The sequence below is a fragment of the Suncus etruscus genome, chromosome 8, assembly GCF_024139225.1.
Source record: "Suncus etruscus isolate mSunEtr1 chromosome 8, mSunEtr1.pri.cur, whole genome shotgun sequence".
Lineage (NCBI taxonomy): Eukaryota > Metazoa > Chordata > Mammalia > Eulipotyphla > Soricidae > Suncus > Suncus etruscus.
This window is the reverse complement of record NC_064855.1, coordinates 69,689,440-69,712,042: the sequence shown is the minus strand read 5'-3', so window position 1 is coordinate 69,712,042 and position 22,603 is coordinate 69,689,440. Positions and strand designations below refer to the sequence as shown.

At 34.3% G+C, this 22,603-nt stretch overlaps 1 protein-coding gene across 3 annotated transcripts in view; it reads left to right on the top strand.

The window, feature by feature from the left end:
* DGKH (diacylglycerol kinase eta) overlaps positions 1-10,693 on the top strand; it is a 195,126-nt gene extending 184,433 nt beyond the window's left edge. For 2 of the 3 annotated variants that reach the window (XM_049778885.1, XM_049778887.1), the window contains 3 exons: positions 1,000-1,119; positions 1,611-1,719; positions 9,373-10,693. In XM_049778885.1, coding sequence (XP_049634842.1) covers positions 1,000-1,119; positions 1,611-1,719; positions 9,373-9,425 — 282 coding nt within the window. In that variant the 3' untranslated portion in view covers positions 9,426-10,693. Of the gene's footprint in view, positions 1-999; positions 1,120-1,610; positions 1,720-3,313; positions 3,445-9,372 lie in introns of all 3 variants that reach the window. The other variant, XM_049778886.1, reaches the window with a different exon arrangement.
* Positions 10,694-22,603: the final 11,910 nt, after the last annotated feature.

The following is a 22,603-nucleotide window of genomic DNA, read 5'->3' as shown; positions in this document are numbered from 1 at the left end:
TCTACACTCAGAAATCGCCCCTGGAGAGGCTCAGAGGACCATCTGGGATACCAGGGATCGACCAAGGTCCATTCCGAGTTGGCCGTGTGCAAGGCAAATGCCCCACCACTGAACTATCACTCTGGCCCTAATTCTGATTTTTTTTTTTTTTTGGTTTTTTGGCCATACCCATTTGATGCTCAGGGGTTACTCCTGGCCAAGTGCTCAGAAATTGCCCCTGGGTTGGGGGGACCATATGGGACGCCGTGGGATCAAACCGTGGTCCTTCCTTGGCTAGCACTTGCAAGACAGACACATTACCTCTAGCGCCACCTCACCGGCCCCTAATTCTGATTTTTTAACACTCATTATTGAACTTGTATTTTATTAAGTTACTACTTCAAGTAGAATAATAGATATCAGGTGACTCATATCAGAGTTTCAGGTGACTGAAACTCTTTGTATCACAAGCTTTTGTATTTTCTTAATTTTTCACAACAGCTTTCATCAGTTATTTTTGCTTTTGTTTTGGGGCCATAGTCCCAAAAACCTAATCTAATAGGAGATGATGTTAACAGTTACCGTATTTTCCGGCGTATAAGACAACTTTTGAAACAAAAAAAAAAGTCAACCGAAAATCGAGGGTTGTCTTATACGCCTATATCCCGAAAAATGTTTAAATATGCAGCTAAACGAAAATTGTCTGAATATTGCCACAAAACAAATTTTCCAACTCAATCCTGCAGCAATCACTGCCAGGCTGCTTGGACCACCTCTCTAACTCAGCCAATCCAAGCAGGCTTTTTATGCATGCAAATTAGACAATGTTCTGGACCCGAATCTACACTGTAAAAAGCCTGCTCAGATTGGCCAGAGTCAGAGAGGAAGTCTACTACAGTATAACCTTTGAACCTTTAGGGGTCGCTTTATACGCCTGAAAATACGGTAAATTTGTTGCTTCTATTTGAATTTAGTTACTGAATCTTGCTTTGTTTTGTTTGTTGAATTTCTGGTAAATAGCATTTGGAATCTCCCCACGAAGAGCGGGTATCTAATGCCTTACATTCTGTGGAAGTGGAGTTGCGGAAGTTAACAGAGATCCCTTGGCTTTATTATATCTTACACCCAAATGAAAATGAGGTATGAAAAGTTAAGCTCATTTCTTGCTTGATGTGGATTTTGTGATACTTTATAGAAGTTGTACTATTCTTATGGAAAAGAGCTGTCCAGGGCAAAATAATTTTTAAGTATTCTATCAAATGTATTGCATTTTTGGTGAGGGGAGCTTTGGTTTGTTTGTACACAGATTTTCTCAGGACTTACTCCTAGCTTTGCATTTAGGGTTCACTCCTGGCAGTTATTGGGAAACGTATATTTTGCCCATATCAAAACCCTGGTCAGACACATGCAGGGAAAACACCCTCCTGCTGTACCATCACTTAGGCCCCCATGTATTTTTCTTGAATAAGCAAGAAAAGGCTTTTTTATATGAACAAAGAGTAGTGGGAATATTTTGAAGACAGTATCATCATTCAGTACTGTTTTGTGTTTCTAACTTATTTCTGTATTATCTCTAATATTAAGGAAGGGTTTTTTTTTTAATTTATTATTGTTTTACCTAAATTGAACAGGAGCCTCCTCTGGATTGCACCAAGAGAAACAACAGGAGCACTGTATTTCGCATCGTGCCAAAATTTAAAAAGGAAAAGGTTCAGAAGCAGAAGACTAGTTCACAGCCTGGTACGTGGTTTGCATTTGAAGTGAGAATGTAACATTTTAGGAGAAACTGACTTATATGATCACACTGAGGGAATCAAATGCTCTGAAACTGGAGAGCAGTGATCACTGATAGCATTCAGAATGTACTAAATACCGCTGAGTTACAAACTATAAAATTATTTAAGGGGTCATTTTAACCTATTTTATTATAACTTAAAAGAATTTTACCAAATTAAAAATCATTATAATAAAAATATTTCCAAATATCCACAGGTATATGTACTTAAGAAGTACATAAGAGGTCTGAAGTTAAGGTACTTGCCTTGCATGTAACCAACCCAGGTTTGATCCCCAACACTATGACATATGATCTGTGATCACCCTTGGACAATGCTGGGTTTTTTTTCAAGTCCCCTCATTCCCTTTCACTAAAACAAATAAACAAAAAAAACAGAGAAGTAGATAATAAAACTAGATTATTGCTGATTTATTTCTACTATGCTGATGGAATTCCAAGCATCTAATTATATAATTCTTTAATTTACTCCACGTCAACAGCAATTTAATGCATTAGCATGTAAGTTGTTTTTCCTTTTCTGATTTTAATATATATAATTTTGATATGCAAAACAAATATATAGCTCTTCTACTTTGCTAAATATATTTTCACCTAAAATTCATAATCTTTTTCTCTGTAGGACTTTATTCTTTCAGTCCTTCAGTAATGACAATGCACTGTTACATTTGCATTTTTGAGCAAAAATTAAATTCTCTCTTTGATGTTCTCTTCCTAGTTCCCTTTCCATCTTCTCCCTACAGGTTAAATTTTGTGCCAAACTATCTAGTGCAAAAGTATCTTTATGTTCTGCATCTTTGATAGCAGGTGCCTTTAATTATCAGATCATTTTATAATTTTAATATGCTATCTTATCCTAAAAGATGATATATGTCATTGTTCGTGATAGCCATCAAGCAGTCACTTCAAAGGCCACTTTTAAATAAAATATAGCAAATATTTTTATAAAACGAATCAGTCTTGAATAAATTGTGTATGTGAATAACATATGTGGAAAGGTAACAATCCAATGAAACTTAGAAAGTATAGACTTTAAATTGACTTAAGAAAATATTTATTACTCTATCATCAGTAAAGGTTATAATTTAAGTCAGCAAGACCTTAAGCAAAAAAGTTTGTGGCAAGTTGAGTAAACCACATCAGAATTTAAAATAGCATGTGTAGTTTATTTCTGACTGTAATTTTACATATGGCCTTAAGAAAGTCATCAGCACTTAATTAGACCTTGCACCATTGATCCTGTTCATAAGAAATAATTTGTTTATACATATTATCTGAATTGGTAGTTTCAAGGAGAAACTGAACCAAATTTTAAGGCACACGTGACAGCAATAAATGTGTATAATCAGGTCCTTCTGTTGAATGGTAGTCAGTAATTTGCATGGAAAAATGAAATTGTAGTTTAGTTGAAACACCTTTGCCCTTTCCTTTTGCTAGCACTGCTGCTGCTGTACTGTTTTGCATCTTCTTTGGCCAATCTTTGCTTTGTATGCATTGAGCATGTAGAAATTAAGGGGGTTTTGCTCTTAACTTTGGTAGTTCAGAAATGGGGCACAGAGGAAGTTGCTGCTTGGCTGGATCTGCTCAATTTGGGAGAGTACAAAGAAATCTTCATCCGTCATGACATCAGAGGGGCTGAACTTTTGCATCTGGAAAGGCGCGATCTTAAGGTATTTCTTTTTGTGCAACTCCTCTGCTCTTGAAATTTTTCTTGCAAAACAAAACCCTTTCTTCTGTGCATCTCCTTTTATGTGCTTATAGCTTGGCTTATATTATGCAACCATGCAGCAGCTAATGAGCATTACTTATTGTCTGAGACTCTTAAATGCTTTCTAACCAAGAAACATTAGCTGTGTTTTACTTTCAAATCACTCTCTGACTTGCTTGCATGAATTTTGTCATTTTTCCCTGCATATTTATTGGTATGGCTATTCCTGTGCTAATATTTTCAAGTGGATCTTATTTCCATTATCTCATATTGGATGAGCATGAAAGGTGTTCATTGTTGCTGAAAATGACTAAAAAAATCTAATATAAGGTTAACCACTAAAAACTAATGTAAAATGGCAATAACAATGGCCTTCTAATATTTGGAAGTAGATGAGAGACGTTAGCAGTGACTACTGAGAGTCCTGCCAGTCTGTTTCATTTCTAAATTGACCTTCATTGTCCAGGTAAACGACCAATAAGTTGAAATATCCTGATCAGGATTTATTATTAAGATCATATTATTTTCAAAAACAAATGCATTGTTTTCTTTAGTAGATGAAGTATAAATGGCTCCTTGTATTTTCAAGAAAGCAGTTCAGAGACTTTTTATCATTTATGCTGGAAAAGAAACTAAATTCTGCAGCAATTTCATTTTATGGTTTGGATACCTTAACACATGGATGACCCAAGTACCCTATCTGTTCCACTGTTAGGAAAAAATATTATCGTATTCTGTTTATTTGACAAGTACTTTAATCTTAAAATTCCAAGACCAAAAGGCCAAAGAGATCACACAGCAGATACACAGCTTTGTACACAGCCAAGCTGGGTCTGATCCCCGGAACAGAAAATGTTCCTTCAAGCATTGCCAACAGCATAAAGCCATGAGTAAGCCCTGAACATCACCAGATGTGTGCCAAAAACAAACATAACTCCAGTATTAAGTAATATGCAAATAATAAAGCCTTCAATATTTGAGGTGATTTCTTTTTTATAGACCATGTATGAAATACTTAGAAATACAACACAAAATTATAATTTTGTAAATATAGATAAGATATGAAATAGACATATACAATTCTGTATCATGTACTTTTTCTTTTTTTGTGGGGTTAGAGATGCACCACATCTTATGGTGCTCAGAATTTAATACTGGCTTTTCTCTCAAGAGATCATTCCCAGGGTAGGTTAAGGGGCCATATGTAGTACCAGGAATCAAAGCCAAATGCTTGCATTCAAGTCAAGTGCCTACCTGCTGTATTATAACTTCAGCCTTATTCATGAAGGGTTTTTTTTGAACTTTTGTGATTTTTTTGGTATCCACAAATATATTTACAGAGTGTTTGAACAGATTCATGTTAATAGTATAGATTTTTTTGTTTTTATTTTTTGTAGTACATCTGATGGTGCTTACTTCTGGAGAGGCTCTAGGGACCAGACCATATAGGATGTAGGGACTAAACCTAGGTTGCAGTTTCAAGACAAACACCCTGCTTGCTGTACTCTCTCCAGATCTCCCTTTTTTCCATGAGCTTTGGTTTTGGGGCCACACCTGGCAGTGTTACAGAAGTGTTACTTCTTTTTTTTTTAAATAATATCTTTATTTAAAACTGTGAATACAAACATGACTTACTTCTGATTCTGCTCATTGATCCTTCCTAATAGGGTTTAGGCAACCATATGTCATGCCAGGAATTGAACCTGGGTTGGGCACATGCAAGGAAAGCACTGTGCTTGCTATACTACCTTGTTAACAGTGTAAACCTTTATTAAACTGTAGAAAAGTTTTTGCACATCAAAAATTAAATTTGATAACCACTTCTACCCAATTTTTTTGCCAAAATAATAGTAAAAGAATCAACTAAGACCTTAGTTTAGAATCCCAAATTTAGATCATAACAAAGATACATTATTAAAATCATAAAAGTTGGTTTCAAAATTTTACTTGAGCACACAAAAATGATAATTGTCAGATATCATTATATCTAGCATACTTAATAATTTTAATATCCTTGACATGCAGTAATATTTACTAAGTACCTATCAATATTTATATTATGCTAGTCTTGCTAGATGATAGCTTCCCAAAGCTTGCATTTCAAAGGAAAAACCTATTCAAGGAACACACACATATATAAAAAATATGCATGCAGATACAAATAGTTACTCAAAGTATGAGCTCTAGGACCTGCTGAAGTTAGGTTTGGACTCAGAAGTAGAGCATAAGACTTGCATGTTTGAGCCCCTCTCAGTGATATAGGGGATTTGGAGGTAAGGTTATAAAAAAAGAATGTAGATAAGAGTTTTCAAGTCAACTTTCTGTTTAGCTTTTCATGAATATCTTTTACTTTTTATTTAGTAAAAATTATTAAAATTTTCTTTTAGACATTTGTATTGATATAGACCTTTTAAAACTTTTAACCTCTAAATTAGAAAAGGAAAATAATTGTACAAAAAGAGTCTTGTATGGTACAAACCCATGAAATTAAAGAACAAGCTCATTTTGTTCTATATGATTGGGGCTTCATAAGGAACAGAATAGGTCTCTAAATGGAAAGGCTTATCTGCTCCCTAAGTAATCTTAACTATTCCCAGTACTGTTTACAGGTATAACAGTCCTTCACAAGTTTACATCTTTAGCCCCATCTCATATGTCAACTACAGGATTATATCAGAAACTCTATTTGGTACTAGGTTGTTGAACAGATTTATCAATGGTAGTAACATGTCTAAAACTGATCTTTCCATTTCCCACCCATTTGCATTCTTCTCGAAAATCTCCCCTCTCTTTACAGGTGTTCAAGCCAAGAAAACCTTTATCATCTTCCTGTCCCCTATCCATTTCACACCCTAATTCATCAAGTCAAGTGATTCTAATCTTCATCTATTTCACAGTATCTCCTTTCCATAATTCTCCATTCTAATTTCACCTCTGACTTATATAAGGTCAAAGGCATCCTACCTGACTCTTCAACAATTACTGGTATCTACAATCGTTATCAACATTCCAACAAGAATAACTGACATTGGATAGCTCACTGTACTACTTAATACTTAAAACCTTTCAGTGACTTCTCATTTCTATGAGAATAAAACCAGAGAAGTGTTTCCCCCTACCTATCACCTATCTAAATTTAGTTCAGATCATGATTCCAATATATAACTTTCTTTTTATCTTTGTGTCTGTGTGTTTGTTTGTTTTGGGGTCATGCCCAGTGACGCTCAGAGGCTACTCCTAGCTATGTGCTCAGAAATTGCTCCCGGCTTGGGGTACCATATGGGATGCAGGGGGATCGAACTGCAGTCCATCCTAGGCTAGCACAGGCAAGGCAGATGACTTACTGCTTGCGCCACCAATATAACTTTCTTATCACCCAAAGAGCTGAAGATAACTGTGTGGCAGTTAAAAGGTGGAAAATATAGCCTGTTTTAACTTGGTTTGGTAGATAAATAAACTGATTGATTCTTTCTCCAGAAAGAGAAAGAGAGGTATACTCAAGTAAATAGTAAAGACAGTAACATTTGTATTTGGCTGTTGTGCTTGATTTTGTTTTCTATTTGGAAAGTTAGAAAGATAATTAAATAACTCCAAAGTCTGCTTCTGAAAAATTGTACTTGATTCATCAAAAAAAGTTAGTAATTCTACAGAAGATAAAATAAATTAAAATTTTTTGCTGTGATGAATATCATGGAAATTAACACAAGACCAATTCCTAGAGAATATCCAGGTATTGAACTCACACTAAAGAAAATTTGGTTCAATTACTGTAATTGTGCATATATCTCACTATGTTAGAATTGTTATTTTTAGTTGACAGACACATTTTTCCTAAAGTTATATTCTTGAGGCATTTAGCCCTAATGTGTATTTGTATTAAACATATTTCTTAATTAGATAGCTATGTTATCACAAAGTACAAAAATATTTAAATATTCAAATATATTCCACTAGATACCATTATATATTTGCATTCTAAATTTAGATAGTAGATTTCAGATTTATTTTATATTTTCTGTTTTATCATCATCTACTTGGAAATGTATGGTTATCGTAAGACTGTGGATGCTATGGTCTTAAATTACATGGTCACATGAAGAAATCTCTTGAAAATCGAAAATTATAAAAATTATCTCATGCTTTACCAAAGTATATCATATGGAAAGTGTAATTTTCAGAAGAATTCAAAATCATTGGTAGCACCTCTACTATAGAATTCAAAGAACATATAAAATATGCGTGAGAGGATAAAGGCGATTGGGGAGATGAGGAAAGAAGAGAGAATTTAAATGGTATGATCTATTTCCTTTAAGAATAATTGATCGGGGTCGGAGCAGTGGTGCAGCAGTAGGGCGTTTGCCTTGCCCACTGCTGACCTAGGATAGACTACGGTTTGATCCCCTGGAGTCCCATATGGTCCCCAAGCCAGGAATTTCTGAGCGCATAGCCAGGAATAACCCCTGAGTCTCACCAGTTGTGCCTCCAAAAAAGAGTAATTTATAGATTTAATTTACAAAATACGATGAACATATAGAATTTAATCTTATGGTACTTTTATAATATTTTGGTCTAGGTTGCTTTGAAAGTCATCTTTTTACTAATTTTCAAATATTTCAGTCTGTTGTATAAAAAACTGATCTGAATTCACATATAAGCAAACTGATTATGTTTATTATACTTAAAGAAGCTGTAGGATATGGCTGCTATAGCCTTTATATTTTTTTCAAATAGTAACTACTATACTATCCTGGGTGGAGTTCATACCTGCAACAAATGTTTGCTGAGTGCTAGTTCTGTGTTGCTTTACTGTAATCACCACGCTGGGGCCAGAGCTATATACAGTTTTGGGTACCTACCTTGCATTCAGCCAACTAGGTTCCATCATAACACCCTATGGACCCCCAAAGCACACAAGGAGTGATCTCAGAGTGCAGAGCACCCAGAGCCTGACTGGGTATGGCTTATAAACTAATAGACAGAAACATTCATCTTTTGTTCTTGAAAGTTAAATATTGTGCTCGTGAGTTTTTTTGGTAAAAATTCAGTTCTTTGAAATATAAAGAGTTTGGTGGAAAAGGTATGAAACTTTTTTGTTTTGTTATGTTTTGGGGCCACATTCAACGGTGCTCAGTGGTTACTCCTGGTTCAGCTCTCAGAAATCACTCCTGGCAGGCTCCGGGATGGGACACTTGGGATTAAACTCAGGTTGGCCACACACAAGGCAAACACCCTGCCTGCTATGCTATCACTTCGGCCCTGGAACCAAGCATTTTTTGAGGACAACAGCAACCCACACATATCAATGTTAAAGTGACTTGGTGCACATACAGATTTACAAGATAAAAAAGAAATTTAAATAATCCGCTTAAATCAAAACAAGAATATGTATTTACATTTCAGATTTAGTTCCTGGACTTTTGTGAGTGTCTTTATCATGTGCCTCATTCATTCTTGCGTTTGTTTTAGCAAGGAAGGGTAGAGTTGCTTTATAATTAATTGTGAATGCCCTGATGCCCATGTCACTTTCCTCAGTGATCCTAAAATGGCTGTGCTTAGAAATGGAAAAAGGAGAAACTAAAGTGATTTTGAAAAACTGCTATTCTATATAGATTATGAAATGTTACATTTAGCAATTCGTATCTGACATGATATTTTTAAACTGGATGGTAATTTGTTAATGAGAGGTCATTTTATACATGATCTGTCTAGCTTTTGCTTTTTGAAAAATTAATATAAACTAAAATAAGTGAACTGAGTGCTAATTGTAATACTTAAAGGTTAAATATTAAATCCTTTTTAGCAATAAAATCCTGTCTCTCCTGTTCTTTTTTTCCCTTTTCCTTTTTATTGTTTTATTTTTCGTTTGTTTCTTTCTCCTTTTTTTTTAAAGGATCTGGGGATACCGAAGGTCGGTCATATGAAGCGAATTCTCCAGGGAATTAAAGAGCTTGGAAGGAATACTCCCCAATCTGAGGTATAACCACACTGGTGCTATTTCCTGGAAGAAAAGAAAACAATCCTGAATACAAAATTCTTGGAAGTAGTGAATGTTCTTGAAGGATTCTGCCTCGATCAGTAAGCACCATTTAAAGCACCTCTGTGGCTCAATATTTCGCTGGGGATAAATTTTTATTTGAGTTATTAGGAAATACTTTTTGTGCCAAAATATTACATTCCACCAAGTCATTTTTTTTGTTGTGAAAGTCTGACAAATATTAGTAAAAAGTTAGGAGGAATCTGTGACAGTTGCCCCACCTAAAAAATAGAATTACAAAATATTTACTTTCCTTGAACCTGAAATGTTTTTTACTGTGCAACCATATGACAATGTGTGGCTAAAATTTTGTATATTTCTTTGTTGGAGAAATTGACTTCTTCCTTAAAATCACTGGTCACAAGACTAAAAATTAGAAGTTGTGTTTTCAATGTTAAATTGGTATCTCCTCAGATTCCTCTTGCTCAATGACCAAATATGATTAATATTTCTCAAATACTGGTTTAATGCCCCACAAATGAGTGAATGCCGATCTTAATGCATGATGTTCTTGCCTGAATTGTTATTCCTTTTCTTGCATGTCATATCTAATATTGTGACGGCCTTACTGTCAATTTTATTGGAATTTAATTTATTTACCTGATTACCTTTTTGTTGACTAAGGGCACTTTTCTGTTCTTTGATGTGGAATTTTGTATATTCTGTATCTAAGAGTCTGTGAATGTGTGTCTGTGCCATAAGCAAAAACTGATCTACATTGTATGCAAGTCCATTTTATTTCAACCTATCATAAAGAGGTGTGCACATGAAGAAAATTATTTGGATATTTTCATAAAATTAAATAATTTTTATCTAACAAATTTGTTATAGCGTTCCAAGTCAAAAAATGCCATATTTTTCTGCTTCTTTTTAATATAGTAATTGTTCATTTCATGTTTTGCATTTATAATTTAGCTGACTGTTTTCATCTAGGAATTTTTCCAGAAATCTCAACTATAATTTGTATACTCACTGGTGGCCCAGATACATCATAATTAGCAAAACTGACCCCTGACATAAACTTCCAAACAGTGACAATGAACTTTATTTCTTAAGGGCTTTATATATTGTCTTACTTAATTCTTATTACATAGACATTATTTTCCTTTTTCTAAACCACTATTACTTCAGTGTAACTCATCAGGAATCCATATCACACTAGTTAAAACTTTGAAAGTCAAAGGAATACATATCAAAAAAGTTGTTAAAAAGTCTCGAAACATTAAGTTCTTATACAAATTATATACCAAACTTATATAAAATATTTTTAAATGTTCTTTATTAGATAAATAAATTGGGTATTGACCCAGTCAGTGGTAACAATTTTTATAAAGTAGCCATCTAAGTTTATATAGTTCAATAGAATATACGTATATACATAGACATATGCACATATGTGTATATACATTTACATGTATAATCACACTAACATACATATACTTGTTAGGTATAGTCTTATCTGTAGTTTCTAGACAATTATTTAACAAATGCATCAAAGAAATAATGGAAGAACCTTCAAAAGAAATTATCTTTAAAACATAGTTTAGTTATATCCAAGAAGTTTTAATATTTGATACCTTATTATTTATCAGTTGATTATCTAACTAGAAATAAAAATCACAAAATGTGGATATCTTAAAAATAAATTAACCCAGTGGGTTCCTGGCCAAGTTTGTCTTAAGTTGTGAATAAATGCAAATTTTTCCAAAAGAAATTATATTAAATATTCCAAAAATTTAAAATCTATTCACATAATATTTTAACTTTATTCATACCTGTGAAATCAGTGGTCTTTTTCTCTTTTTTTGTAGTCCTCACCCTGCATGATATTTGGCTCTTTTCTTTTCTGCAAAAATCAAAATAGGAGACACCATATTTTCAGATTTCTGCTAAGACCACAATAGATTTCTGGTCTAGTTCCACCAGAAAAAGGAAAGTTGTGGGGGGTGGGGTGGGGTGGATGAGGAGCTCTAGAAAAAATGGATTTATATAAAAAGAATTCTTATTCTCATTCTTTCAAAAATATCATCTTGCCTAGAGAAAGGATGCTTAAGCCACTCTATGCTTAGAATTTAAGAGAAAGATATAAATCATAAGTTTTTATTTGGTGTTCATCTCTATATGCTTAGGCAACACCTTAAGAGTGGATGAGTTCCTTAGCCAGTTAGAAATTTCATTAATGACTTTATGAAAAGAGTTGTTTAAAATGACTATCTTTATTTATTGTCCTTGTTGTTGTTAGATGACCCAATTAGCTCTGCATTCATCTTAAAGATGTGTAGGATCCAAATGATGTAAGTCATACTTCTTGGCCAGCTGCCCTCAAAAGTCTTTTAGAACCCTGTCAGCAATGACAGCTTCCATGACAGCATGGAAGAGCTGCTCTATTGAATCTGTTCACAGCTCTGGGGAATGCAGGTGGTACTTCTAAGATCCGATTCTTATCTGAGCTAATTTGAGCACCTAATGCCCAGCTTTGATTGCCACCTTCTTTCTCCCCCCAAAAAAGTATTAAGTTTGGGTAAATTGAGAGGAGAGGAGGGGGAAATCACAACCAATATCCATGTTCTTTCCACCTAAGGAAGGATAAGGCCTGAGTAATGCTTCAGAGTTTCCATTTTTCTTTGGATGCTTTTGCACCTTTTCTCTTCTAAGCTTTTCATTGGCTTGGTGCCCTACTCAGTGATGGGTGCTCAGAGTCTCATTGCCACAAGTGCTCCCTTTATCAAACCGTTTTACAAAAAGACTTAGTTCCTTTCTCCATGTAGATGGTGAACCATCTACCTTTGTGTTAGGAAGAGAGCAGTTACAATTTATTTTGGACCAGAAAGGCATTTATTTTAGACTAGGAATCATGGTTGTGTTGCACAACCAAATGGCAATGCCAATTTGTTTCCCATTGTGACCCATGTGGGTAAGGATTTAGCAGGTGGTTTTTGTTTGTTTTTTGGTTTGGGGGCCACACTCAGTGATGCTCAGGGGTTACTCCTGGCTGAACCATCAATTGAACCATCAATTTCCATATCACTTTCAAGGCTGTAGAAATGCAGAATCTCAGATCCACTCCAGTACAACTGAGTCAAAATTCTCTGTTTAGTAAGAGTCAACAGCTGATTAGTTGACGTTAATCTCTTCTGCATTTTAGATATCTCAGATCTTCAAAGGGTCAGAAGAGCTCACTCCTTAATCCACTATTTCTGATTCATTTTCCAGCAGTTACCTGAAACTCATTCATTACTACAACTGCTTTTTTTCCCCCTCAATCCTGTTTCTCCTCTGATTCTACTTGCCACTTATCTTTCTAGTGGCTTTATTTTCGTAGTTAAGGTGGAATGAATGTGGGAGATTGGTGTACCAACACACTTGACTTCTCACATGCCCTACAACCCACATCTGGGTCACTAACAACCCCTATAGGCTTTATTTGTTGTCATATGACATTCTCAATTGTTCACAACTTAAGTCACAGGAAACCTTTCAGAGTAGAATAAGTAAAGATTGGGCCAGTTCTGCAACAACGTATACGTTTTCACTTTCTCTTAGTAGATTATTCTTTTGATATAGTTCATGCTTGAGTACACATAGCAGCACACAGAAATACATTATTAGGCATTTAAAAAAGGGCAATAAATAATTATAGGTGAAGTAAATGTCATCAGAATTCTCAAAGAAGGCATTTTGCTCAACTTAGATATTTTCAAAATGCTAATTTACCATTATTTCAGGTAGTTAACTATTTACTTGTGCATGCTCCCTAAACTTTAAATTATTTCATTTTATAATATTTCCTTGTAACTTCTTATCCTTATTCTTCACATAACAATTACCGCTAGATTTTACCAAATCATTGCTAACTTGAGATCTTTTAGGTTATTTTAATGATTAAAGAGAGCACAACTTAGGTGCTCATAAAAGTTATTTTTGTAAACAGAGAACAGAAACATTCATGTAAAACCTATAACTTGGAAAATTATAACAGAAACCTCAACATGACACCACTGAGTTAAACTATCTCTTGTTTCCAACTGGGTGACCACAGAGGATGTTGTAGAGGACATTATACAATTCTTTTATGATATAGGTTTTCATTAAACTATAAAATACTGTATCTCTCAACCTCATCATCTAATATCTATACTACAATTCTCCCCCAAGTGAACTAAACCTGCATTCTTTTCAGATGTAATTTGAGTAACACAGTTAAGCTTAGAGTTGAATAATATATGTGGCTGATTTATAACACTGAGTTATTTAAATTAGCACAAAATGAGGGCAATAGATGATATTGTTGGTCAGTGGAATATCTTTCTGGGGGCGTGCCTACCATGTCAGCTTGCCCACTTCTCCCTCTTCTCTCTCACTATCTCATGCCAAGGGCCTGGGATTTTTTTCTCTTTTAAGGCAAGAATCCCCCTAGTCACTTCTGAATAGTAACCTGCATCAGATGGGTAACATGATGCCTTTGCAATATGATGCCTTCTTAGAGAAACAACCAAATTCTTTAAAGGCAATGATTATTGGTTTTTGTAATGTGCAAAGCATTAATTTTTTTCAAAGCATTAATTTTTATCTATTATTTTTCTTTGTTTTGTTTAAGTTTTGTTTAGAGATATATCTGCCAGAGGAAAAATATTAAAGGCTTATCATTTCAGACACCAGAGAGATAAAAGACAGCTGGACTGTACCTATTTGTATACTTCTTTGGTTTTCAGGAAAAGAAATGATAACTGAGACTATATTAAACTCAGTACAATATGTAAGATAAGCCAATATAATTAATTGTAGGTGAACATATTAGTTCCTGTTGGTAACTAAGGTATTTTCTTTATAAGTATTTATATTATCTCTTAATTTTTAATACACTTCCAAGTTTTAGTTGGAAAATAGAAACCAAGCCACGACTTAAAAAGTATAATAACTCTATGTATAATAAATCATTTTAGCTATAAGTTACTCATTGTATAGGAATTTGTGACTACTCTGGGTATTTCATAGTAACTGCATTTCAAGAAGCAGATTAACCAAATATAAAAGAACTTAAAGTTATTTTTAAATGTATTAAAATAAAAGGTTCATACTCAGTTGATAATGCCATTGAAGTAAGATAATGCAGTTATATATGCAAGCTAAAGAAAAAAAGGGATATATTTTGTGGTCTTTACCATTTTATTGCACTGTTTACCACAGCTTAGCCATATCTATTTCTAAATTCTAAGTATTAAGCTGACATGTAGTTAAAGATTTATTAACAGTTCTGGCAACTGATAACTAGTGCTGTGAAAGGTTTGGGTATTGTAAAATTCCCAGTATTGTGAGTTATATATTGTATATTAAAGATGACTAATAAATTGAATTAATATATTTACCTAGAGCTGGGAAATATGATAATTATTTTTAAATTTTCAAATAAGTTGTATTGAATTTTTCTTCCTCTTAAGTGAGCTAAAAAACCTCACTTGTATGTTAAAATGTCTATTTATACAACTGGTTTCACCTTTTACTGGGTTTATTGATTTTCATATTAAATTTTTCTTATCTTTTTATACCGACATAGTTATGCTGGCTATTAAAGCTGCCAAATTGTATTTTAATTTGCAGGAACTTTTGGCAGACCAAATATGTAGGGAAAAACTAACTTTGTATATTTTGTGGCTTTGGGGGAAAGAATTTTACCTTTAAATCTTTGAGGCTGTGCTGATAACGGCAAAGTCAGTGATCAACAGTATTACTCAGAATCATCAGTAGAAGGTTTCACAAGTTGTATAAATCAGAGCATTTATTTATTATGTTGTAAAATTTAACATGTATACATAATGCATTTCTAGCCCCTTTGTTACTGCTGTTGCATATAGTATAACTGTTAACTGTTACTTACATACTTGAAGTACTCATTTCTGTCAAACAGATGCCCACTTTTTATTTGCAAAAAATGATATTCTTTATCATCATAGGAAATAGTAAAAAGAACTTGTTTTTAAAAAAAAAAAAAATCTAAAAGGAAAACACCAATATAAGTTTAAGGTAGCCAATTGTGCTACAGTTTACCATGATCTATTTGGCTTTCCTTCAGAATGTCTTTTTTGTAGTAAATGTTCAACTCTTGTAAAACTGCTCTGTGATTATTATACTGCTAATATGCATTTTAAGGGAACATGAAGAATCTTGAATCCCCTCATCAACACCTACATCCCACCCAAATATCCTTTACTTCTAGCATCTAGATCTTGGCCCTCGGGAGTGTTAATCTTAACTGATTTACATTTGACCTGAGGTTACTTTACAACAGTAATTTGATGGCTGATAGGTTTGCTTTTTGCTGTTTCTGTCAAGTCAATGGGATTTTGAGTTAGGGTCTTTATTGTTTAAAAATTTTTTTTTCTATTTAATGTATGTAAAGCTGGCAATTTTAAGCGAATTTTCACAACAAACCTAACAGAATAAACACATGTTTTTAGAAGAAAAACAATCTTATTTAAGATGAGTCTGTGTGGTATGCCAAAGAAGTCATTCTAACAAGTCCCATTTTAAATTGCTTTATTTACATTGTAAAGCAGTAGATGATATACTATTAAGGTCTATAGTAGGGTATTAATTAAAATAGTTTACTATGATTTTAAAGATACTTATTTTACTTTTGTACAAACAGTTTTTAAAAGGAAAATGAATTATATTAGAAAAATGGAAATTAAAGGAAAAGGTATCTTTAGCTAATAATTTGGGAAAGAATTTGGAAACAAATAGTTTGAGCATAGGTATCTCCCACCTTATATTGTAGAAGCTCAAAATATAAGTGATATATATGGTAACCACAGCTATAGAGCAAAGGTGTTTTCTGATGAAGTCAGACTATCTGTCTTTTTATGAACAGAAGAGTTAATTTAGGTAACCTATGCCAATGTTGAAATTTAGAAATCAGTTGAGCAGATAGTTTGGGTGACCCAATCATTTGTGTTTGTTATATGAGGAAAATGTCTGTGCTTTCTCAGTTTAGTAATATAGTAGGTAGATGGGGCCATAGTGATAGTACATCCAGTAGGATGTTAGCCTTGCACATGGGTTTGATCCCCAGCATTTCACATGGTTCCCCATGACTGCCCAGAGTCATTTCTGAGTGTAGAGCCAGGAGTAACCCCTGAGCGCCGCCAGGTGTGGCCCCGCAAAAAAAGTAATACAGGAAGAACTAATTACATGGGATTAGCAGTTTGTATAGAAGAACCCTGATAAATATGGATCAGTACAGAAATATTTATGAACCTACTAAGCCTTAAAATGTGTTAGTAATGATGGATTTTCATTTAAAAATATTACTAGAATGAATATTACATTTGTAATATAAATTTTATACAAAATTTAAATTACAAATAGTTGATTCTATGATTGAGGTTATGATTAAAGATATTGAGGACATATATGTATATATTTATATATATATACACATTGGATTTTATAACTGACTTTTGCTCTGGCTTCACTGCCAGAGCATTCTTCCTAGAAGCTTTATGTTTTTAGTGCTATGGTTGCTTTAAGTAGAACTGGCACACAGTGTTATGGATATAGGTATATCTCTATAAGTGAGAGGCATACCTGAATTTACTACTTTTTCCTTTTTTAACTTTAGATTGATAGGCTTTTTAGGCTATAGGATGAAAATTAGTCCTCAAAATTACTATCCCTTTATGTTCAGTTTCAAAAGGAGAGTAATGAACATTAGTACTATTTTATATCAGGTAGCTTATGGTATATTACAGTATTTTCATTTGTATACTACAGGTTTATATTACTCATTTTAGGATATGCTAAATAGTAATTCCTAATACACACCTCAAATGTTTATCAATGACAAGAACATATTTAGATATTTATTATTAAATTAGTGTATTGAAATATTTTAGGTTAACTTCCCTTAATACAAAACTGTCTCTTTAAAAATCAGCAGCTAATAAAACAATACAGAACTTTCTTACTTTGTTTTGCCCTATGATGCCATTTATTGTTTTAAGTAAATTTGGAATAATTTCCTTATTTTGTAATTTCACATATGGATAGCTGACTACATTCTCGGGTGTGAAATGATACTCCCTCATTCCTCTTATATAAGCACCTCAAAACTTTCCAAAACTGGAAATTGTCTTCATTATTATTCTAACAATGATTTAAGTACAGCTAAAGGAAACCCATTTAAATAGCATAGCTAAAATCATTAAATTAGTTCTATTAGGGTATTGACTTTTGTTTTATCTAACATTTAAATTCAGTCACTATCTGATCCTTAGTTCCATTGTTACATCTAGTATTTATTATAGTGTACTACAGTAATGTGGAGCTCCTGCTAACCAGAGTTAGCTGCTTGTGAAGCACCATACTAACTATACTATTTCTCTAGTCCCTTCAGCATTTTTCTTATGTGGTTTATAAATTCATAACCAAACACTTTTAATTCTATAAAATCTTTCTTTTGTGTCTCCAAATCATGATAAATGTTATCCCAAACTCTTTAAAAGTTGCTAATTTCTAGCAATGGTTCAAATGCATGTAATTTAATTAAATTTTCTCTTCAAATAGACATTTTTCTACCTTATTTAGATTTCTGTCTCTGCACTCAAGAATGACTCCTGGGGGTGTTTTGGGGACCAGATGGAATGCTGGGAATTGCACCTGAGTGGCCTCATATAAGGCAAGCAGCCTTCCTGCTATATTCTCACTCCACCCTCTTTCTGGTACATGTATTTTATTTTTTTTTTTTTTTTTTTTTTTTTTTTTTTTGGTTTTTGGGCCACACCCGGTAACGCTCAGGGGTTACTCCTGGCTATGCGCTCAGAAGTCGCTCCTGGCTTGGGGGACCATATGGGACGCCGGGGGATCGAACCGCGGTCCGTCTCCTAGGCTAGCGCAGGTAAGGCAGGCACCTTACCTCCAGCGCCACCGCCCGGCCTGGTACATGTATTTTAAAGGCTCCATCTGAAGTTAGGGGTTAATATTTTCACCTCAGCTGTTTTTAATGCTTGCTAGGGCATAATAAGAATCAACAGGTTGTATAATTATCTAGGCACTTTCAGAAATATACCTGTAGTAATTTGTGTGCTATGGTGCACTACTATAAGCTGAAAAAAGTATTTAAATTATAAAAATATCCATTTTTCTGAATATCTGATTAGGCAGTCGCATTTCTTTATTTGAAGGAATACTGCTTTATTGTTATTAAGTATGAACAGAAACCTTCCTTGTACTTATACTTTGATAGGCTTATTTTGAAGTACTGTTTCTCATTAAAATCCTTTCTGTGTTTTGCAGCAGAGAGAAATTCTTAGTTTTATACAACATAATTCTTTTGATCACATTGTAAAAGAGGGAAGGTCAGAAGGCTAAACTCATTCCCTTATCGTCAGCACTTTCACTTTACCTTTCATTAAGAAAATCAGCCATTATTTGTCTCCTATTTATCATCCTGTAAGTACCTTTGCCTCTTACTTTGCAAGAGTTTCAATTCAGCCCTTACTAAATTACTTGCAGTTATGAATTTACTACATTTTAGTCTTCTCTTTTGAAATTTGTACTTGTTTCTGAAGACACAGATCATGTTTCTCTATTTATTACACAGTGGGCTTTGTTTGCTGCAGAAAAGAGTGAAACTTTTTAACTGCTTAGCACACTTGCCAGTGAAATATACCTGACAGAGCAGAGGTTATAACTTTGGCTCTAATTACTTTTAATAATGTTAAGAAAATGGTGAGTTTTGTTTGTTTACATGCTGTTTACAATGGCATAATTTTTAAATATATATATAACAATTGAGATATTTATTGCATACTATTTTAAAGATGTTTTATGTGTTTTCACCTTTGGAATATATTGTTACAGTCCCTTATACAGATAATTTTGGTGGCTTTGTTAATGTAGGTAGTAATTTTTATGACTACTAAGTGACCAGTTTTCCGTGCCTTTTATTGTGGGATGCATGATTATGTATTTATTGTACGGAAGTCACTGATGCGTGTATTTTTGTATTTTGCTGGGATTAACGGGTGATCTCGATGTACATGATGATGAGAGATGCCTTTCCCAAAAGGGCACTGCCTTGAGATTGTTCTCGAATAAAAAATTAATGCATTTGCAGAATGTGGGAAATCTTTGTTCTTTCTAATGGAAGATCTTATTTTTATTCAATTTTGCTTCTAGGTGATTGTAGATTCATACACAATTGTCAGAAATAAAACAGTTCCTGTACATGCTTTATCATCCCCAGAGTCTGAAAATCTAAACCTATCATTCATTCCCAAACTCTGGCCCTGGTAACTGTCTCCTTATATTGTGCCACTACTACTGACTGGTACTGTCACAAAGTGAAGCATACATAGGCCATCAGTGCTATCTGGGAAAATTTCAGAGCTTATCCTAAGGCAAAGCCAGATGTGGATACCAGCCACAAAGATGAATATCTTCATATTTATTTTATTTAAGAGAAATGTATCACATTTCATAATACATTTGTTTCCAGATAAGTGAAAGCAAAGTTACTGAAAAAAATGGAAAGAAAAAAATAAAATGGAAGAGAAAAAAAAGAAAAGTACAGCTGCAAGCTCATTTATGAAAATTATTGTATCATCAATGAAATCACTAATACAGTGGCAGAAGGTATAATAAACTTTTGTTGTATGTCCAGTCTGTTAAATTGGGGTATTCCTTTAGGGATGATAGCATCAAACGAATGAAGTTGTCCAGAAATTCAAAGCTATGATACTACAAATTTTAGGTGCATATACTTGGCTGAAGGTCCTCCTGGAAGAAGGCCCATTCGTATATGATGACTGTGTTTGTGGTCGTGGTTACAACTGCCAGGCTTTCCAGGAAGAGGGAAGATATGAGGGAGGGTGCCCACACTTGCTCCAGAAAAAGCCCTGTTGATAAAGCCCAACATCCAGCGTACCTGAAGTGTGGTCAGAAGGGCGTCCCTGCAGGGAATAGTAGAGGGTCCATATAGTAGAGGGAATAGTAGCGGCAGGTCCATCAAGAAAACAGTGTTTCTGGGTGATGGAGGCAAGTGTGGCTTTAGCAGGGAAGGAAGGGGCTTCGTCCACCCTCTCTTCCTGAGATGACAGCTTTGTGCTGTTTGGGCTAGTATCATCATAATCTTTCACAGCTCAGTTTACATCTTGTTTGAGAAAAGAGTAAATCTGACTCGGTTCGAACATAGTATCTTCATATAAAACCTTGGTGTTCCAGCATTACATGACACTTTCAGTATGAGGCTTTAGATAAGCATTTAGTCTTCTTTTTTTTTTTTTTATGGGGTGGGGTGGGGTGGGGTGGGGTATCACACTGGGCAGTGCTTGGGATTTACTCCTGGCTCTGCACTCAGGAATAAATCTTAGCACTCAGGAATCAAATGAGATTCTGATGATCCAACTTGTGTCAGCACTTGCAAGACAGACTACCTACATACCGTACTATCTCTGTGGCTCCACCAAAAATTACATTTCACACAGTATATGTAGCTGAATATATACACATATATAAAATACAAGTTTCAATGCTTTAAAAAAATTTTACTTAAATACAAGTAAATTCTGTTTTGCGTTTTAAATTACCGATCACAATATATGAAATTGACTTGATTTACTAATGAAGAACAAACATTTTTTAAAGGACTAGATAATAACTCTGCTAAATTTGGGAATATATAGGACTCTCAGTTCTACTTGCCTCTGTTGGTCATAGAGTGGCCATAGACTTCACATGAATGATGGACACAACTGTGTTGCAGGACTGTTACAAAACAGATGCAGCTGCATCTTCTACATTAGAGGTCATAGTCACAGTTCCACAGTTAAAAAAAATAATCCCAACAGTTTTAAGAATCAGTTGGCAAATATGTTGAAAAACATCCAGGTATGGTTGTGATCAGTGAGGTAACTATGAAAACAACTGTCAATCAAACTGGAACAGAATGGTAAGTAGGGGGAATGAAAACTGGGCCAGAAATGACTGGAAGAACAATGGTGGAGAGTCAATGGGACTTTTATAGTGGTAGAAGCAACAATCTAGTACAACAGCACCATAAACTTTAAACTTTTGTAACTCTGTGACTTTAACTATGACATAAATATCTTTATACTTACATTCAGAACCTAACCCAGGCCTTTGGCACTAGAATCTCCGGAGAAGGGATGCAGGTTCCACTGTGCCTACTCACATGCAGATGTCCCCTGCAGAGTGGGCTTAGGAGTCACTCATTTGATTCAGCTCCCCACAGCACCAGCCCCTAACAGACAGAAAGTAAAGTGACAGAAGTTTGAAAGGCTAAATTCTGGGCTCTAAGCAACTGAGATGTTTGTTTGGCCACACCTGGTTCAAAGGTTACTCCTGGTTTTGTACTCAGGAATTACTCCTGGCAGTGTTCAGGAGACCTAATGGGATGCTGGGAATCAAACCCAGCTACAAGCAAGGTAAATGCCTAACTGTACTATCACTCAGTTCCTTCTATTATAGAATGTAAAGAGCCTAGGTTATATTAACTGTGGGGCTCATCACAATAAATAAGAAATAGGCACCCCCACCCAAAAAAAACGGCATAAAAGCACATTGTTTTCAGTACTTATTCATATAGAAATTCAGCAAAAATGAAACCAATTTTTGTCAGGTTTGATTGGTTTGGTCAGAAATTAGTGACCTTTAAACTGATGAGAACAGTCAACATCCTCAAAGTTACTGCACAAGGTTGTTTCACCCAAACGCATAACTATCTAAAAACTTATTACACCATAGTGATGATTTTTAGCATCAAGAAACACTAATATATAACACTCTTAAAATTATGATTTTATAAACTGTAAAACTGAATATCACATTTCAAGCTGATTTTAAATACATTGGGAATTGGGTTGTTTTTTCCTTGCCAATATATATAAGCTTTTAAGTTTGACTGTGAAAAAAATGTAAATAATTTTTATTGTGACCAACATGAATTACAAGTCTTTCACAGCAATATTTAAGGTACATAGTAACATTGAATCGGGTATTCCCACCACCAGTGTTGTCCTCCCTCCACCCCAGTTTCCAGCATCCCCCTTCTATGCTCCCCCCAGACTGC